The sequence below is a fragment of the Labrus bergylta genome, chromosome 11 (assembly GCF_963930695.1).
Source record: "Labrus bergylta chromosome 11, fLabBer1.1, whole genome shotgun sequence".
Classification (NCBI taxonomy): Eukaryota; Metazoa; Chordata; class Actinopteri; order Labriformes; family Labridae; genus Labrus; species Labrus bergylta.
In genome coordinates, this window is record NC_089205.1 from 3,098,870 (window position 1) to 3,116,603 (window position 17,734).

The 17,734-nt window shown below is 41.9% G+C and overlaps 1 protein-coding gene across 1 annotated transcript in view; it reads left to right on the forward strand.

The window, feature by feature from the left end:
* The window catches only part of fat3a (FAT atypical cadherin 3a), a 151,370-nt gene that overhangs the window by 98,594 nt on the left and 35,042 nt on the right, over positions 1–17,734 (forward strand). The window contains exons 8-11 of the mRNA XM_065959912.1: positions 5,661–5,936; positions 6,766–6,976; positions 7,801–10,529; positions 10,657–12,028. Of these exons, the coding sequence (XP_065815984.1) occupies positions 5,661–5,936; positions 6,766–6,976; positions 7,801–10,529; positions 10,657–12,028 (4,588 nt within the window). The remainder of the gene's footprint in view (positions 1–5,660; positions 5,937–6,765; positions 6,977–7,800; positions 10,530–10,656; positions 12,029–17,734) is intronic.

A 17,734-nucleotide genomic window follows, 5' to 3' on the forward strand; every position in this document is an offset into this window, starting at 1 on the left:
TGGCTGTTCCGAGCCTTTTTTATTTTCCGTCTTGTTCTCTCTCTCTCTCAGATTCTGGACGTACATGTCCTTCTTAAGGTTGTGGTTCATCTTAACTTGATTACCATGATCACTTGCACGCTTTTGCTGAAGCTCAGTCTTGACCATCTCAACATGCTCAGGATTCTTAAATTCATACTGAGTGACATTTTGTCTCTGTCTCTTTCTCTCAGCCATAGAAACTGGAGGCAGAATCTTCTCGTCAGTCTGCTTGAAATTGTCGCAGATGTAGAATTTTCCCAGCTCAAACAATCGGCTTTTCAGTGCATGTGGGTTATCAATGACGTCAAAACATGTCTTAAGATCATTCTTGAAGCGCAGCTCATTGATCAGCAGTATGTCTACTTCGGCCCTCAACCTCTGTGAGTATCCCTGGCTCTGATGCAGTTTCCCCTCCATCTGTGTGATGGTTTCTTGCAGGACGGCATTTGCTCTGACCGTCTCTTGAAGCACAGGTTTCGTCTTCACCAGCTCGTCCTCTTTCTCTCTGACTCTGTCTCGCAGATGTTTGCACTCTGCCTTGACTTTGAGTAACTGAGAGTTTAAAAGTCTGTATTCTTTCCTCTCTTTCTCCAGAGCATCTTTCTCTCTCTGAATCTCTTTGATTTGTCTTCTGTCTTCATTGACTGTGTGCTTTAAATCTGACAACTTATTGTTGAGCCCCCTGTTCTCTTTCTCCACATCATCCATGTCCATCTTCAGATCTGTATACATTGTCTGCAGCTGTGTGTGATGAAGCTGTAGATCTGTTAAATTCTTATACAGACCTTCTTTGGTTGATCCAAACGCACTGTACAGGTGGTCTGTTGCAGGTGCCCAGTGGACTGCAAGCCCCTGTTCAGACCTAGAGGAGAATTCTCTCTCACTATCGCTATCACTATCTGTGGACATTTTTGTTAAATGTTTTCAAACCTGAAAACGTCTACCTGGAACAGCTGCAGATGATTCTGATAAAATCCGAGATAATGAGCCTGAGTTCAGATGATCTGTTCTGTGACCTTAATTCTGTGACATCATCACATTCCATTTCTGACATCAAAGCTCTGATGTAAGCACAGTTTAAAAACAAACACACATGCTGATTCTGTCGTCGTGGTGACTCTGATAACAACAACAACATTATCCGACAGACTGGACTCAAACCAACAGTAAGTCCTCATTAAAGAAAACACTTTATTTGGATTGAATCTCTCATTGGGCTGGAAATGAGGTCTGCATACTGTAACAACATCAGTGCAGTGAAAAGGAGATGGGACTACTCACACTGAACAGTTTTATCCAACATTAGCCAATTTAACAAAGCACTGGACAATTCTTGCGGCTGTGGCTCAGAGTCGTCGCCTCCGGTTGAGTGTCTGATCCCCAGCTTGGCCGCCATGACAGGATATAATATCGCCACATAAAATATCTTGATACTATGCTGTATCATTCCTCTCCTCCCACCTCTAGAGTTTAAGATGTTACTCTGTAGTTCTCTTAAAGGCAATGGTAATGAAGTTTTACTGGAACAGTCATTAATAATCATTGAATATAGGCTAGCTGATAAAACTTTTCAAATACAAACTTCTCTCAGGCCCAGTTTCTTTGGATATTAAGATTGTTGATATAGACTTAGTGTTTTTATACTAAGTCATAGTTCTTCACATTGGCCTATTGGTTTTCATGTTTTCTTAGTTTCTGTGTATTTCTCCCACACACACACACACACACACACACACACACACACACACACACACACACACACACACACACACACACACACACACACACACACCTGTAAGATGGGAAGAAGCTCTCCCAGATGGAGAGTCAGCATGGCGGCGTGCCGCGGGGAAAGTCTCCTCAGTGAGCAGCAGAAGGCTGCAGACTGCTGCAGCAGGGTTTAAATTTAGACTCTCCGCCTGGCAGCACTCGACTCGACTGTCTCCGTCTCCCTCAGCTTCTCTTTATGTTTCTCTGGAAACGAATCAGGACAAATCTTTGGATGTGAGCAGAGTGCACGACGTCTCTCTCCTCCCCCGCTGAGGCCCGCTCCTGCTGCTATTTTGTACTTTGTAATCGTCACAAACTTGGTTGGTGTGTGTTGGTGGGGTGCAGTCTGGTGGTTAGCTCTGTCACCTCACAGAGACGGTTTGAATCCAGCCTTCATGTGGTGTTTTCTCTCAGGGTTTGGATCTTTTATCCTCTATTTTTGTCTCTTTTCACCCACACTAACCGAGAACAGGTTCAACGCTACATAAAGCTCAAATTGTACTTTCTGTTTCCACAAAAGCTGCACGCATGGGATTTGAATATTCTCATCTGCACATTTCTGCAGCTGTGTATGTTTTTACAAGACTGATTTGTAATGGGACATATACAAAATGATGCTCAAAATTACAACATTTATAGTCTGTGACCATTTAACATGCCTGTCTTAGTCTGGCCCACACTAAAAGAAGATATAAGATCTTAACAAATGTGAGACAGCCCCACACATGAGGACAAATGAGGGATTAAACAGTTTTGTTCCTGTGTGTGTGGAGAGCAAACCGTATGACTAACACAGCACATCAGATTCATTACCAACAATCAGAGTCCTGACTCTAAAAACTGGAAATTGCACTATTTCTCTCACCATCAAATAAGACTTTAGAGGTTGAGAGAAATATTTAGTTTATTGTGATAATCCTCATGAGTGTGTGCGCTGGGCTGTCCTCAGGGTTCAAAAGGGCTTTATTGGCATCGAAAACACAGCCACACAACAGGAGATCAGATAGTAAATACTGAACATGTTTGATGATGTGTAGACCACAGTCTCTTTCTGCAGTCCATTCACACTAAATAAAAATGAACCCCCTCCGCCTGCTCAGTAACCACAGTTTACCCCCTGCGCCCGGTTTTGGTCTCTTATCTGGACCAGCATGTCCATTAGAAGCTTCATGTCCTGGCTCAGAGAACAGATTTGAATCTCATTAACATGAGGCAGACCTCACACTCAAAACATCCTGTCATCTCTATCATTTCACCCCTTTTGTATTTTGAAAAATCCTGACCCATCAGCTACAGTTTAACACCAGCTGAAACCACAGCCAAACATGACATCATGCTGGGGGGTCAGGGTGTGCAGCCCCTCTGTGTTGCACACCTCTATCTACAATATCTCACTGAATATCCTCATCTTGTCATAAATGGAGCTGCTCCTACATGCTCCTCTCTCTCTCTGACATATTGAACAGCTCTGGACAGATGGACACAGCTACATCAAGCTTCTCCTGTACACCTTTGTTAACCAGGTAGACAAGTATTGCTCTTTTCTGTTGGTTGGCTGAAAAAAAGAGCAGTGTTGACACCAGCAACTTTGTGAAAAGTTCAGACTTTCAGCTTGAATCACTCTGAGCAGCCTCATAAAAAGGGCAGAGTGCTACAAAAAAAAGATGCTGGGAGCTGTACTTCAGCAGGAGGCATACACACACACACACACACGGCTCACTGGGAACAAAAGGTGTTGCTGCTCAGAAAGAAAAAAAAAAACCTCATCTAAATATAGCTTTGGGATGTAAGTGAAGACACCATGAGGAAGTTATCACACATCTCTGACAAGTATCATAGTGACATGAAAAACAATTCCACACCACTGGTCATCCCTTTGTTTCAGGTTTTCTCCATCTGAGATTTAATTTGTTTTTTACCTGTCTCTGTAACAACTTGTCCATCCCTCCACCCAGACCTTCCCCTCTTCCTCAGTACCATCCTCACCTCCTCCTCCTCCTCCTATTCCCTCACATCCTGCACCTGATCTGTACCTGAACCAGTTCTGCTATAGCTCCTACTTGTTCTTCACCTCTTCAGAGTGCAGACAGTAACAGTTCATTATTAATACTGCCGAGCTCAGTGAGTCACCGTCCACTCACCCCCTGCTGATAAATGTTGGTTATTACAAGGCAGCTTAACTTTAAGCTTAATATATTTTTAGCCATCAATAACTCAGCGTGATCGTCCATACACCCACCAGACGCACACAGGTACACACACACACACACACACACACACACATACACACACACACACACACACACACACACACACACACACACACACACACACACACACCTTCATTTACTGTCCTCTTATCTCATCACGGAGCTGTAGAACACACTCCTGCTGTGATTTGTAAAATTAAATCTACTCCCACAGCTTTCATTTCCGTTCAGTCTGCCTCTATACCTGTCTGTCTCTCTCATGTGTGACTGTCTGTGGGTGACTCTTCACTTGTCTGTCTCTCTCATGTGTGACTAACTGTCTGTGGGTGACTCTTCACCTGTCTGTCTCTCTCTCTCTATTGTTTGACTCTTCACCTGTCTGTCTCTCTAGTGTGTGACTCTTCAACTGTCTGTCTCTCTCTGAGTCCTTTCTGTCTCTCTTCTGTCTGCCTCTCTGACTTGTCTCCTAGTTTCCCTCCCTACCTGTCTGTCTCTTTCCTGTCTCTGCTTCTCTGTCTGTCCATTTCCTGTCTGCCTCTCGAACTGTCTGTCTCTCTCCTGTTTTGTTCTCTCCTGTTAATCTCTCTACATGTCTGTCTCTTTCACCCCCCCCCCCCATTCTCTCTGTCTGCTTTGTCTGTCCTTTCTACATGTCTGCCTCTCTAGTATATCTTTTCCATCTGTCTCTCTTACCTGTCTGTCTGTCCCTCTCATGTCTGTCTGTCCGTCTGTCCTGACTCATTCGAGGCTCTATCATCAGTGACTCAGGAACTTTCCATGAGTCATGACACAAAAAACACACCTCCTTTGAAACCTACACACTGAGCTGTGATCATCACTGCGTTAAACAACTCCAACAACACAACAGAGCGATAGGGGAAGAAAGAGCTGTCATCGAGATCTCTTAACACCTTTACTTTATCTGTTAAAGTTCATCAAAGTCTGCATGAAGCTTTAATAATTATAGATATTTAACCTCTGCCAGCTGATTGAAGGAATTCACTTTTTTTTCACAATTAATTGATTTTAATCTGAAAATGAAATTATTTTCATGCAACTTACATTTAGTCTTTGGACATGATACATGTCAGCGTTCACAGTGCTGAAAGAGAAAGCAGTCACAGTGATCTGTAGTGACAGACGAGACAGAAGCTTCTTCTTGCTGATTCATGTTACTGTACAGAAACATTGGAAACCACTTTACCAAATGTCACCAGCTGTTGGTGCTGCGATGTCATGTTGAAGTAGAAACTACAGAAAGTCAAATGACTGTCCAGTGTTTTATTTCTGATAAGCTCTCAGTCATGATAAATCTATTTCCCTACAGAGTCCAGACTTTGAGTAGATGTCAAACAAAAACACAACAGAAGAGGATTTTTTTATATTATTTTATTTTGGAATCTTTAGAACAGACTCAGCATGTTGGAAAGCTAAAATGTCTAAATAAAGTTAAAATACTATATGAATAGGGTTGAAAAAATAAAAGTCTAGTCACATTTCCACGATAAAATCAACATATAGTCAGAACTGCAAGGAGAACATGTTTCGGTGTGGGGGGTTTGATAATAAATAATCAAATAATCAGCAGCTCTTGATAATGAAACTCAGTACATAATGTCCTTATTTATCCCCTTCTCTTTTTCTTTTCTTACTATCCAGGTTCACATCACCGTCATCGACAACAATGACAACGCTCCCATCTTCTCCCAACCAACCTATGATGTCACCATTTCTGAGGACACGCCCCCTGACACTGAGGTGGTCCAGGTTCTGGCTTCAGACCGTGATGAGCACCACAAGCTGACGTACTCTCTGCAGAGCTCCATCGACCCCAACAGCATGCGTCTGTTCCGCATCCATCCACACCTGGGCACCATCCACACGGCTCAGAGGCTGGACCATGAGGCCTGCGCCCAGCACATTCTCACCGTCATCGTAAGTCCTCTTTTTTAAATTAAAAAAAAACTGTTACAGAAGGAAAATAAGTAACCCAATGTCATTACTGTTTTATCATTACTGTCATGATAACTATTAAAGACTAACCTGTATATTCTTGAGGCGCAAAACAATGATCCTACTGTCAAATGTATCAAGATAAATGTTTTATTTTATGATAGATAGATAGATAGATTTAAATTATTGATCCCAAACTGGGAAATTGTGGAAATGTACCAAATGTATTGTGGAAAACATGTAGCTTCTAGTGGTGAACAAAGATATTGACCTTCTTAAAATAAACATGGAAACAATGCTCTGAGGTCAATTACATTTCCATTTCAAAGTAAACTTTATTAACCAGGGCACAGGTCAAATATCTGCAACCGTTTTTGGTTGTCGACCTCAAGTAGTAAAAGCAACAAGACTCTTTGAAAGCACAAATTTCTCAGATGGTAATAATTTCCCTGTTTTCCTGTGTCTGATATAAAGAGCAGCAGGAGAGCCAGAGGCAATCTACACGTCTCTGCTTTCATTCTACCTGAGCTCATTATTTAACAATCAAGCTGAATATGAAAGAGCAGGCTTGTGTTTACACCTCACCACAGAGAGTCAGCGCACATCATAGTACTGATTTGTGTATCCAATAGTGAACTGTGATTATAAAGACTACAGCAAAGGAAAGTTAAAGAGTGTGATTCTTGCAGTACTTTTTTCTTTTACCTTGGACAGTGGCACATTTGATATTTTTCAGTTGTTGGATTATAGATTGCAGTGAGATTATGTCAAGAATAAATGTTGACTTATTATTTTGTATTTGTATTCCTAGGTAAAGGACCAAGAGTTCCCATACAGGAAGAACTTGGCTCGTGTGCTCATAGAAGTGGAGGATATAAATGACCACGTGCCCATCTTTACCAGTGCTCTGTATGAAGGCTTAGTCTACGAGTCAGCAGCAATGGGGTCAGCTGTAGTCCAGGTCACCGCTCTGGACAAAGACAAAGGCGAGAACGCAGAGCTACGATACTCTATTGAAGCAGGTACACACATCTGAAAACTAAATACCTACTCCTGTATGTTGACATGTCTTAAGGTGTGTTCAGAGGAAGAGCATAAATACAGTACAATGCAAAAAGCATCTCTTCAAGTAGATCAGTGAGGAGTTTACATCCCACGGTCCATTTACAGTCTATCAGTTTTGGCATCCTCCTGAAATCCTGATGTTGCAGGAGAAATGCTTAATGCAAACTCCATTCCATAACATTTTAAAAGTTGTTGGCTTTGTTATGCAGTCAGACCTGGCAAAGAATGATCTCCAAATCTTTACAAATCTGCACCCTGAATTTTAATTAAATCACAGTAAAATCTGCTTATTTTGGGTTTATAGTGCTGTAGTAAGAAAGATTTCAGCCAACTTTAGTGTGACTTGTTAGATACAGTGAAACTTTCACTTAATGAGACAGATGGACAGGAACTCCGCAGGTTAAACAGAACAATGTTAGTTGGTGTCCATAAGAGAAATCCTTGAACTGATCCTAGCTAACAGGTCAGCCACAGGTAGCTAGAAGTATCAGGGAAAGTCATCCAGAGACAGTTCTTGGAGGAGGAGGGGAGATTAACCCAGCTGTAAGAGAGAACAGGTGATGATATAAAGACAGACGTGACAGTGTTCTCTGGGTTTTTAATTTCTGAAAGGCAGACATTTGTGTTTAACAATGCAAATAATAAATGATTCTGCAGTCAAAATTGCCAAAGTAAAGCAAGGTGAAAATGTTATATCCTTTGGTCTGAACATATCCATTATTTACCTAAGAAGAACTGTTAAAGTGACAAAAAGATTCATCTTTGCTTTTTTTTCCAACAGGGAACACTGGAAATGCATTTCTCATTGAACCAGTTTTGGGAATCATCACAATTGCACGTGACCTGGACTTATCTAGCATAGGCCATTACGTTCTCACAGTCAGAGCGACTGACAGTGGATCCCCTCCCCTCTCCACCACCACCATAGTGCGTATCGCTGTAACCCTCTCTGACAATGCCGGCCCAAAGTTCCCTCAGCCCGAGTACCAAGCTGAGATCACAGAGAATGCAGCGGTCGGGACCTCTGTCACCACAGTCAGTGCAGTCAGTCAGTCCACCCTCACCTATGACATCAAGCAGGGAAACACAAACCGTGTTTTCCAGATAAATCAGTACAGCGGAGTGATTACAAGTCAGAAACCTCTAGACTATGAGACTACAGCTTCTTACACACTGATAGTCCAGGCCTCAAACATGGCTGGCATGGCCTCTAATGCTACTCTGATAATCCAGGTAGTGGATGAGAATGATAACCCACCTATGTTCCAGCAGCTTCACTATCGTGGCAGCATCAGCGAGGCAGCACCAGTCAACAGTGTGGTCCTAAACTCAGATGACTCACCTCTTGTAATCAAAGCCACTGATGCTGACCGCAACCAAAATGCTCTGTTGGTTTACCAGATTGTTGAGGACACTGCCAAAATGTTCTTCACAGTGGATTCAGGAACTGGCTCCATCAGAACCATTGCTAATCTGGACCATGAGACATTTGCCAGCTTCCACTTCCATGTTCATGTCAGGGATAATGGCAGGCCACAGCTTACGGCAGACAGTCCTACTGAGGTCACAATACAAGTGATTGACACTAATGATTCTCCCCCTCGCTTCATCCAGAATGCCTACGAAACGGTCCTGCTACTCCCCACCTATGTGGGAGTGGAAGCTTTGAAGGTTTCAGCCATAGACCCTGACAAAGAAGTCTCTACGGAGCTTACATACTCTCTGACTGATGGAGTACTGGAGCACTTTGCCATCCAACCTTCCAGTGGAGTCATCATAGTCAAAAACAACAACTTTTCAAAGGAACGGTTTCGCTTCAGTGTCAAAGTTTCAGATGGGAAATTTTCGAGCTCAGCTCTGGTAACCATTCTTGTCAGAGAAGCTCTGGATTCTGGTCTCAGCTTCACCCACAGTCTTTATTCCTCATCTATTGAAGAGAACGTATCAAACATCACCAAAGTGGCTGTGGTCAATGCAGTGGGAAATCGTCTCAATGAACCATTGAAGTACACCTTGTTGAATGCAGGTACACGCTTCAAAATCCGTCCAACTTCAGGTGTGATCCAAACCACAGGTATACCATTTGATCGTGAAGAGCAAGAGTTCTATGAACTGGTCGTTGAGGCCAGAAGGGAGCATGACCGTTTACACGTGGCCAGAGTTCTGGTTAAAGTCCAAGTGGAGGACATAAATGATAATGCTCCTGTGTTTGTTGGACTTCCTTATTATGCAGCTGTTCAAGTAGAAGCTGAGCCAGATTCACATATTTTCCGGGTCATGGCAGTAGACCGCGACAAAGGCATTAATGGAGAGGTGTCTTATTATCTCAAGGATGACCACAGTCACTTTGAGATTGACAAGCAGACAGGCAGTATCAGCCTTAAGCGGGCCTTTGAGTCCGATTTGTCTAATGTGGAATACCAGATGGTGATATATGCCAGAGATGGAGGATATCCTCCTCTCTCTTCTACTACAGAGTTCCCTATAACTGTAGTCAACAAAGCTATGCCTGTTTTTGACAAATCATTTTATTCTGTCACTGTGAATGAGGACGTGGCTGTACACACGCCCATCCTTGGTATCAATGCTACCAGTCCTGAAGGCCAAAACATCATCTACACCATTGTTGACGGAGACCCTTCCCTTCAGTTTGACATTGGTTTTGATACCGGAGTCATTAGTGTCATCCATTCTTTGGACTATGAAACATCTTCATCCTACCACCTAACCATCAGAGCCACTGACTACCTGACCGGAGCTCGTGCTGAGGTGGATGTAGATGTGGTAGTCCTTGATGTTAATGATAACTTGCCCGTCTTCCAGAAAATGTCTTACGGGGTTGTTTTGTCTGAAACTGTTATGATTGGGACTCCAGCTCTTCAAGTTATTGCCAATGACAAAGACTCAGAGAAAAACAATGTTGTCCGCTACCAGATCTTTTCAGATGTTCATAACAGCACAGACTACTTTCACATTGATAGCAGCAGTGGATTAATCCTCACAGCTCGAATGCTAGACCATGAACTAGTCCAGAAGTATGACTTCACTGTTAGGGCCACGGATAACGGCTTCCCACCACTGAGCAGTGAAGTGTCAGTCATAGTTGTGGTGAATGACATGAACGACAATCCTCCAGTTTTCAACCAGCTTCTCTATGAGGCATACGTGAATGAGTTAGCACCCAGAGGACACTTTGTAACCTGTGTCCAGGCCTCAGATGCTGACAGTTCTGACTTTGACAAGTTAGAGTACAGCATTTTGTCAGGAAATGAAAGAATGAACTTTGTGATGGACAAGAGGACAGGAATCATCACGTTGTCCGGCCACCGTAAGCAAAGAATGGAGTCTACCTACAGCCTTAATGTTTCAGTATCTGATGGGGTGTTCACCAGCACAGCACAGGTTCATGTAAAGGTGCTGGGGGCCAACCTGTACAGTCCTGTCTTTGGACAGAGTATGTATGAGGCAGAGATACGAGAGAACTCTGCCGTGGGGACCAAAGTTATACAGGTAAGTGCTTCTGAAATACATTGAACTATAAAGTTCCTTTGTATCAAATCTAAGAATAAACATTGATAATATAGTACAGAAAATGAAATAATCGTGTCTGTATGATGTGACATTTGTTTCATTTCAGGTGAAGGCTACAGATGCAGATCCTGGAGTCTTCGGAAACGTTGCTTATTCCTTTGTTAATGATGTCGGCAAAGACCAATTCAGCATCGATGCAAGTGGTCAGATCAGCACAGTGGAGAAGCTTGACCGTGAAGACCCGGCTAATAAGGACATTGTTCTGACAGTAGCGGCACAGGACTCAGGTGGACGTGTCTCCTATTGTACAGTACAAGTTACCTTGTTGGATGATAATGACAATGTACCTCTGTTCCGAGCCACAGAGTACAGAGCTTCAGTCAAGTCAGATGTGGCTAAAGGTTATTTGGTGACACAGATTCAGGCTTATGATCCTGACGACAGCACTAATGCCAAAGTGACATATTCTCTGTACAGTGAGGCCCACGTCCCTGTGGTAGACATTTTGGAAATAGACCCAGACAATGGCTGGATGGTGACCAAAGGTAGCTTCAGCCACTTGAGGAATTCTGTTTTATCTTTTTTTGTGAAGGCTGTGGATGGAGGAAATCCAGTTCGACACTCTCTTGTGTCCGTCTACATCCATGTTCTTTCTCCAGACACCTTCATTCCCTCCTTCAGCCAACATCAATACATATTTCGCATGCCAGAGGACACCCCTTTAGGTTCAGCCATAGGCACAGTGCGCCTCAACCCCCCTCCTGGACATGCCTCTTTTACTGCATCCTTTGCTGTGATTAACGGAGAGACTGGAGAAAACAACCAGGATTGGGTGTTTGTGGTGGAGAAGGACACAGGTGTGATCAAGCTTGATAAGCCTTTGGACCACGAGGTGATTAAAGGATACCACTTTAAAGTCTTGGCAACTATACAACAGGCCAAACTGGATTCTGTGACTTTTGTGGATGTTGAACTCAAAGTGTTGGATCTAAATGACAACAAACCAGCCTTTGAGGCTTTCTCCTATGAAGCCACAGTGATGGAAGGAATGTCAGTCGGAACTAGGATCATACAGGTCCAAGCAACAGACCCTGACTCTGGAGCTAATGGTCAGGTGACATACAGCCTGGGGGCATTGATCCAGTCAGAAGAGGACTCCGATGCATTAGCTGACACTTTTAGCATTGACAGCAACACAGGCTGGATCTCCACACGCAAAGACCTGGACCATGAGACCAATCCATCGTACACTTTCACAGTGGTGGCCTCAGATCTTGGAGAGACTGTGTCTCTTTCCAGCATCACCACAGTGACTGTAGCCGTCTCAGACATCAACGACAACCCTCCCAAGTTTCTGGAGAAAAATTATGTTGGCTCAGTTCAGGAGAGCGACCCGCCGGGGGAGGTGGTGGCTGTGCTGAACACCAGAGATGATGACAGCTCAGCTGTGAACCGACAAGTCAGCTACCACATCACTGGTGAGTAACACTGGAAATGTCTAAAACTGTATCTTTAATATTTTGTGATTCTAAAAAAGTGAAATGCACCTGCTGACACTAGAAAGCCTATGGTCACAGGTTATCTAAAGAGGTTAACTATGTATAGATCTTTGATGGGACACAAACCTAGTGTGTTTTTTCATTGTTGGTTGTACTCCCCTGGTCTGTTTGTTAGAGAGGAGGAGAACTCTGCGGGTAAACCTTGTGAAGGATAAATATTGAATAGTCATTTGAACCTTTGATTGTAAAGTTTACAATCTGCCATGCTGTTGTTTTTGCATTTGTCTTTACAACAGGTCGAAGCAAAAAAGTGCACAGATTCTACCATTGTTTTCTCCAAGAATATTTAGGCAGGCTTTGACTCAATGGTAGAGTCGGCCGTCTCTCTATCTGAAGGTCAGGGATTTCATCTCCAGCTCCTGCAGTTACATGTCCAATGTGTCCATCGGCAACGTGTGAATGTGTATGAATTGGAAGAGTTAATACTGATGGACCCTTTACATAGCAGACTCTGCCATCAGTGTGTGAATGAGTAGCTGTGACCTGCAGTGTAAAAGTGCTTTGAGTATTCAGAAGACTAGAAAAGCGCTATACAAGCTCAAGTCCATTTTAAATTTATGTTTTTAAAAAGATGTATTTTTCTGGGAGCACTCCTGCAATGTCACTATCGACTGTGATTGGATTTGTATTGCTGCTCCTCTGTCGGTAAAAAGAAAAGGTCGCTGAAAGCATTGTGTGCGTTTCTGTTTTGACCTAGTTGTTGGCTAAAGATAAAGGCGGGTATGTTGTGTTCATATTCTGCATCTCCTTTCCACTGCTACAGCCATGAATAAACATGAAGAGAGGAGTTGTGATTCAGAACATAATTCACTTTTTTTCTCCACACTTCCTCCCAGAGAACACGTGCATGAGTGTCAGCTTTCCAGGTCTGACTGAGAAACAGGATTTAATGGGATAACATTTTCATGGTAGGATAGCATTCAGCAGACTGTGACAGTAACAGTTCTCCAGAGGTAAAATAGGTAGTAAATAGTGTTAAAGTACACTCACCTGAACATGATTCTTTTTATTTTCAGCTTCAGGTGGTACCTCTTGTGCTAGTCATGGCCATTTTGGTCTTTACTGTTACTGTACAAGTTAAACAAGGAAATCAATGTGAGTCGCTGTTCTATGTTTTGTTCTTAGCCTTGTTTAAAATGTGGAGATACCAGGCTGTTTTCCTGACATAATAAACACAGGGCCCATGGCATGAAACATTGTATATTATAGTCAATGGAGGGAAACGTGAGAACATGAAGAGGAATTCAAAACAGGGTGATGCCGGAGTTACTTTAAGAATACGGATGCTGATCAAAGTACTGACATGACTGATTATCTGTGCACTCGCTGAAACTCCAGAAGCTCATAATAGAGTCAGGACTCCCAAGAAGCTAGGACTACCACACAGGGATAGAGAGCTAATAAAGGACTTTTAATGGGAAAGAAATCCTTCCTCTATTAGCATTTTAATGAGCGTCAGGCAGTCAGCAGGAGTGACTGAGAGACGTGTGAGTGATGTGACCTTATAGCTGACAGCTAGAGAGGAAGGAGGCAAGGCGACGGAGCTTAAAGAATAAAACTAAGCAAATGAGCTGTCGCAAAAACTGACAAATGTGACCTTTCTGTCTTCCAACAGAGGAGCACTCGATGTTACTTAGAATAAAAGAGCTTCAGCAGATAAAGACAGAACACAGAGAAACACATCCTCTGTGTTCAGTGATACTGATGAAGCCTGACAGACAGGAAGATTCATGTGGACTGTCCCAGTGTTATTTTCTGTCAGGTTTATTTTGGACTCAGCAGCTCGAAGAAAATCAGTAATATAGGGATATCTCTCCTGGCTCTAACAGTCTGACAATCCTGGAGGCTTATAATGCGATTGGTTTGTGTTTGTGTGTCTGCATGTACATTTTTCATAGATCGAGATAACAATATATGATCTAAACACCAAGATACATAAAATACTAAATAATGTTGTGTTGTTATCATATACCATACCACAGAAAAGCTGGTAGGATAAACGCTAACCTCATAAAGGACTGATGAAGTGCACCTAAGGTCTGTGGATATATTTATTGTCTAGTTCAATGAGCTTGGCCTTTAACACACAGCCTCATGAACATGACGCCACTCAGACCGACAGTTGTCTGTCAAAGTAAAGGTGTGGTGATTCTGCATTCTCGTCCGCAAATGGAGACTGATAGGAAGACATGAGTGAGTCTAGAGTGTGTTCTTATCTGGTGTTACAAAGAGCTCAGTGTGCCAGGTCCCCCAGCAGTCTAAAGCCTATAGCAGCGTAACTCGGAGGTGGTCCAAGCCTGAGCCAGCCTTATATAAACTGTATCAAAAAGGAAAGTTTTAAACCTACTCTTAAAGGTAGAGAGGTTGTCTGCATCCTGGATCCTGACTGGCAGATGATTCCAAAGGAGACAAACTAAAACCTAGTCTTACTCTCAAGTCTAAAGTTTGTAGCGCAGTATATTTCAGATAATAAGAGGACGCATTAGAAAGATGGGCAGACATTGGCGAGTTATTAACACACGTCCACTGAACTTAATCGACCAACACAGGATGCACAACAGTGCACCTACTCCACAGTTTAACATCAGTGCACTTTCTGATACATTCAAATTGAGTTTTTAATTGATTGGAGGGACGAGAGACGGAAAGCTTGCACGCATTGATTTTTAAGGCTTCTGTTTAGTTTGAAGGTGTTAAATGCACACTTCATTTAGTCTAATAACTATTACTCTGTTTGAATATTTGAAACGTCTGGTTAAGTTTAGGACTTGGACATGAGTCAGGACTTAAAGGTGAAGGGCCTGATAACTGAAGGTGCCACCTCCCATACTACTTTTAGAGACTGTAGGTACCACGAGCAGGCCTGCATTCAGTGCAGAGAAGCTAATATAGGAGAAATGTGTTCTCTTTTACTAGATGTAGTCGGTACACTAGCTGCTACATTTTGGACTGGCTGAAGAGTCTTTAGAGACTTTTAAGGGTAGCCTGATAAAAGAGTGTTATCAAATCTATAGGTAACGAATGCATGGATGCATATATATTAACCATCTGTTACATAACAATATTTTTATTTAGCCTTGTATATATTAGTGGCTTTTTTTTGCTTATATTATGTTTAATGTTTAACTTTTTACATTGAGAGCACAGTTACTGAAGACAATTTCCATGTGTGTGTGTAAGCATACATGGCCAATAAAGCTGATTCTGATTCTGATTCTGGACTAGTATTTTTCCACATCAGACAGGATGTATCTCATTTTGTTTTCACAATCTTTGACACAGTTACTTTCTGAAAGGTCTCAGTTTATGTGGTTGGTTTTCACTGTAAACATAAGAGAAAGAGGAGTTGATTTCTTCTTTGTGTGTTAGAGCGTAATGGGAATTAAGCCTAATTTGTACTTCAGCGTCGATCCGTTGACCTATAGCTTCAAATCCTTGACCTAGCTACACTGTAGTGGTCTACGGTGTCATAAGCACCACATGCTTTAGCTCTGGTATGTCTGTGTAGCTCTGCAATACTCCGCCTAAGAACGCTAGTTGGCTGTGCGATTTTTTTTACTGGCCAATTTCCAGCTCCACCAAACTCTGCATGTCTGTTTACCAGGAAAGCATGGCACTTGACACCAAGCTTACGATATCTGATTTGGAGGACTTAAATATTGAGCAGTACTGAGCTGATTATTTAATAAGACTCCTCAGACGAGAAAGTTGAACTAAATCAAGACTGCTTTGTTTTTCATGCTACTTGCATGGAGGTTTGGACCATATCAGCATTTTAGATTTATTTTTTAACATGTATGCATTATTTAAGTTTCCAACAAGACTTGATGGGCTGAATGACAGTGCTGTCAGATGGTCCGTCTGAATGTCCATCTGTCTGTCAGTCTATGTCAGGATGACCTTCACTGTCTCCAAGAGATGGACTCATGCTGAAACACCTTTTTTAGATTTTTTTTATACTGGCAAATCTTTCCAATCAAACAGACAGATTACCATTTTTTTCTTAATTAATACTCCCCTTTGGGCTGAGTGTGTTCAATAAGGTAATATTAATTCCTCATCAGATTGTGTCGTTATATGATTAAAAAATGTGCTGTAGCTCGCAGAATTCTGAATAGATTTTCACACAAAAAAACAGCTTTGTTATACAAGTGAATATGATTAAACCTTCTGAATATCCTTGACTTCTCCTCAGAAACGTAGGCTCTGATCTGATGGTAACGCTGCTACAGGCTGGACAACCATCACACCTACAATGTCACACACTTTGTAAATAACACAGTCAATTTGAGTAAATACTGAAATTGTTATTACTATGAATTTAAGTTATTGACACAGGTTGGTGTGTCTTTATATGTATAAATATATACATATATCTATGTAGGTCTGCATGCAGCTCATTAGTGTGCAGAGTCATTAACAAACAGTGTGTGTGAACACACACTAACGCCTGCAGCACCATGTTTAGCTGCAGCCTGACACATGTTCAAACATCTGCAAGGTGGAATATATTCTACTACACCACTAATCGAATCTCTGTAATCAGCAGAAATCACATTTCATTTCACATTAGGGCCTTCATTCAATAAAACCTAAAAAGAAATCATTCAGAGTATATACAGTAAAAGATTCAGTTTGTCTATTGGCCCTTATCATACCCTCTCTGCACAGCGTCTTGGCATTCCTATTTTCCTTTCATTTTAACCCAGAGCTCACCCAAGTTGTTTAATATTGGGCGAGCTTATGGACACTTTAGAAATATGATTATTAACCACCCAATACCTGACTGTAACTGTTTTATTTGATTTTAATTACTGACTTATCACTGTAGTAATTTCAAGCTTTTAAATTATTTTAGTGTATATATTTTATTGTTCTTATTGCTCTTTTATTGATTATATTTTCTGTAGTAGCTTTATCTAATTTCTCGTTGTCGAGAACTTAAATAAAGGTCGATGATAATGATGATGATAAGCAACTGAACTTTCACTCCTGTGAGCACCCAGGGGTGTGTTGGTTTTAAAATAAGGCGTGGTCAAGCCAAATGCTGGCATGTTGCTATCTTGACGACTGCGCTTTAGATCAACTAAAACCTAGTCTTACTCTCAAGTCTAAAGTTTGTAGCGCAGTATATTTTAGATATTAAGAGGACGCATTAGAAAGATGGGCAGACATTGGCGAGTTATTAACACACGTCCACTGAACTTAATCGACCAACACAGGATGCACAACAGTGCACCTACTCCACAGTTTAACATCAGTGCACTTTCTGATACATTCAAATTGAGTTTTTAATTGATTGGAGGGACGAGAGACGGAAAGCTTGCACGCATTGATTTTTAAAGCTTCTGTTTAGTTTGAAGGTGTTAAATGCACACTTCATTTAGTCTAATAACTATTACTCTGTTTGAATATTTGAAACGTCTGGTTAAGTTTAGGACTTGGACATGAGTCAGGACTTAAAGGTGATGTGTGACTCACTGACTCGCACTATCTCAGCCCTGCACACGGGGGGAGTTCTGTTTGAACTGATGAGATGTTTAATGGTTTGGTTTGACATTCAGACTGCAGCTTTTTGATGAATTAGAATTGCTGCATGTGTTACTTTATTTTTGGTGAAATCAG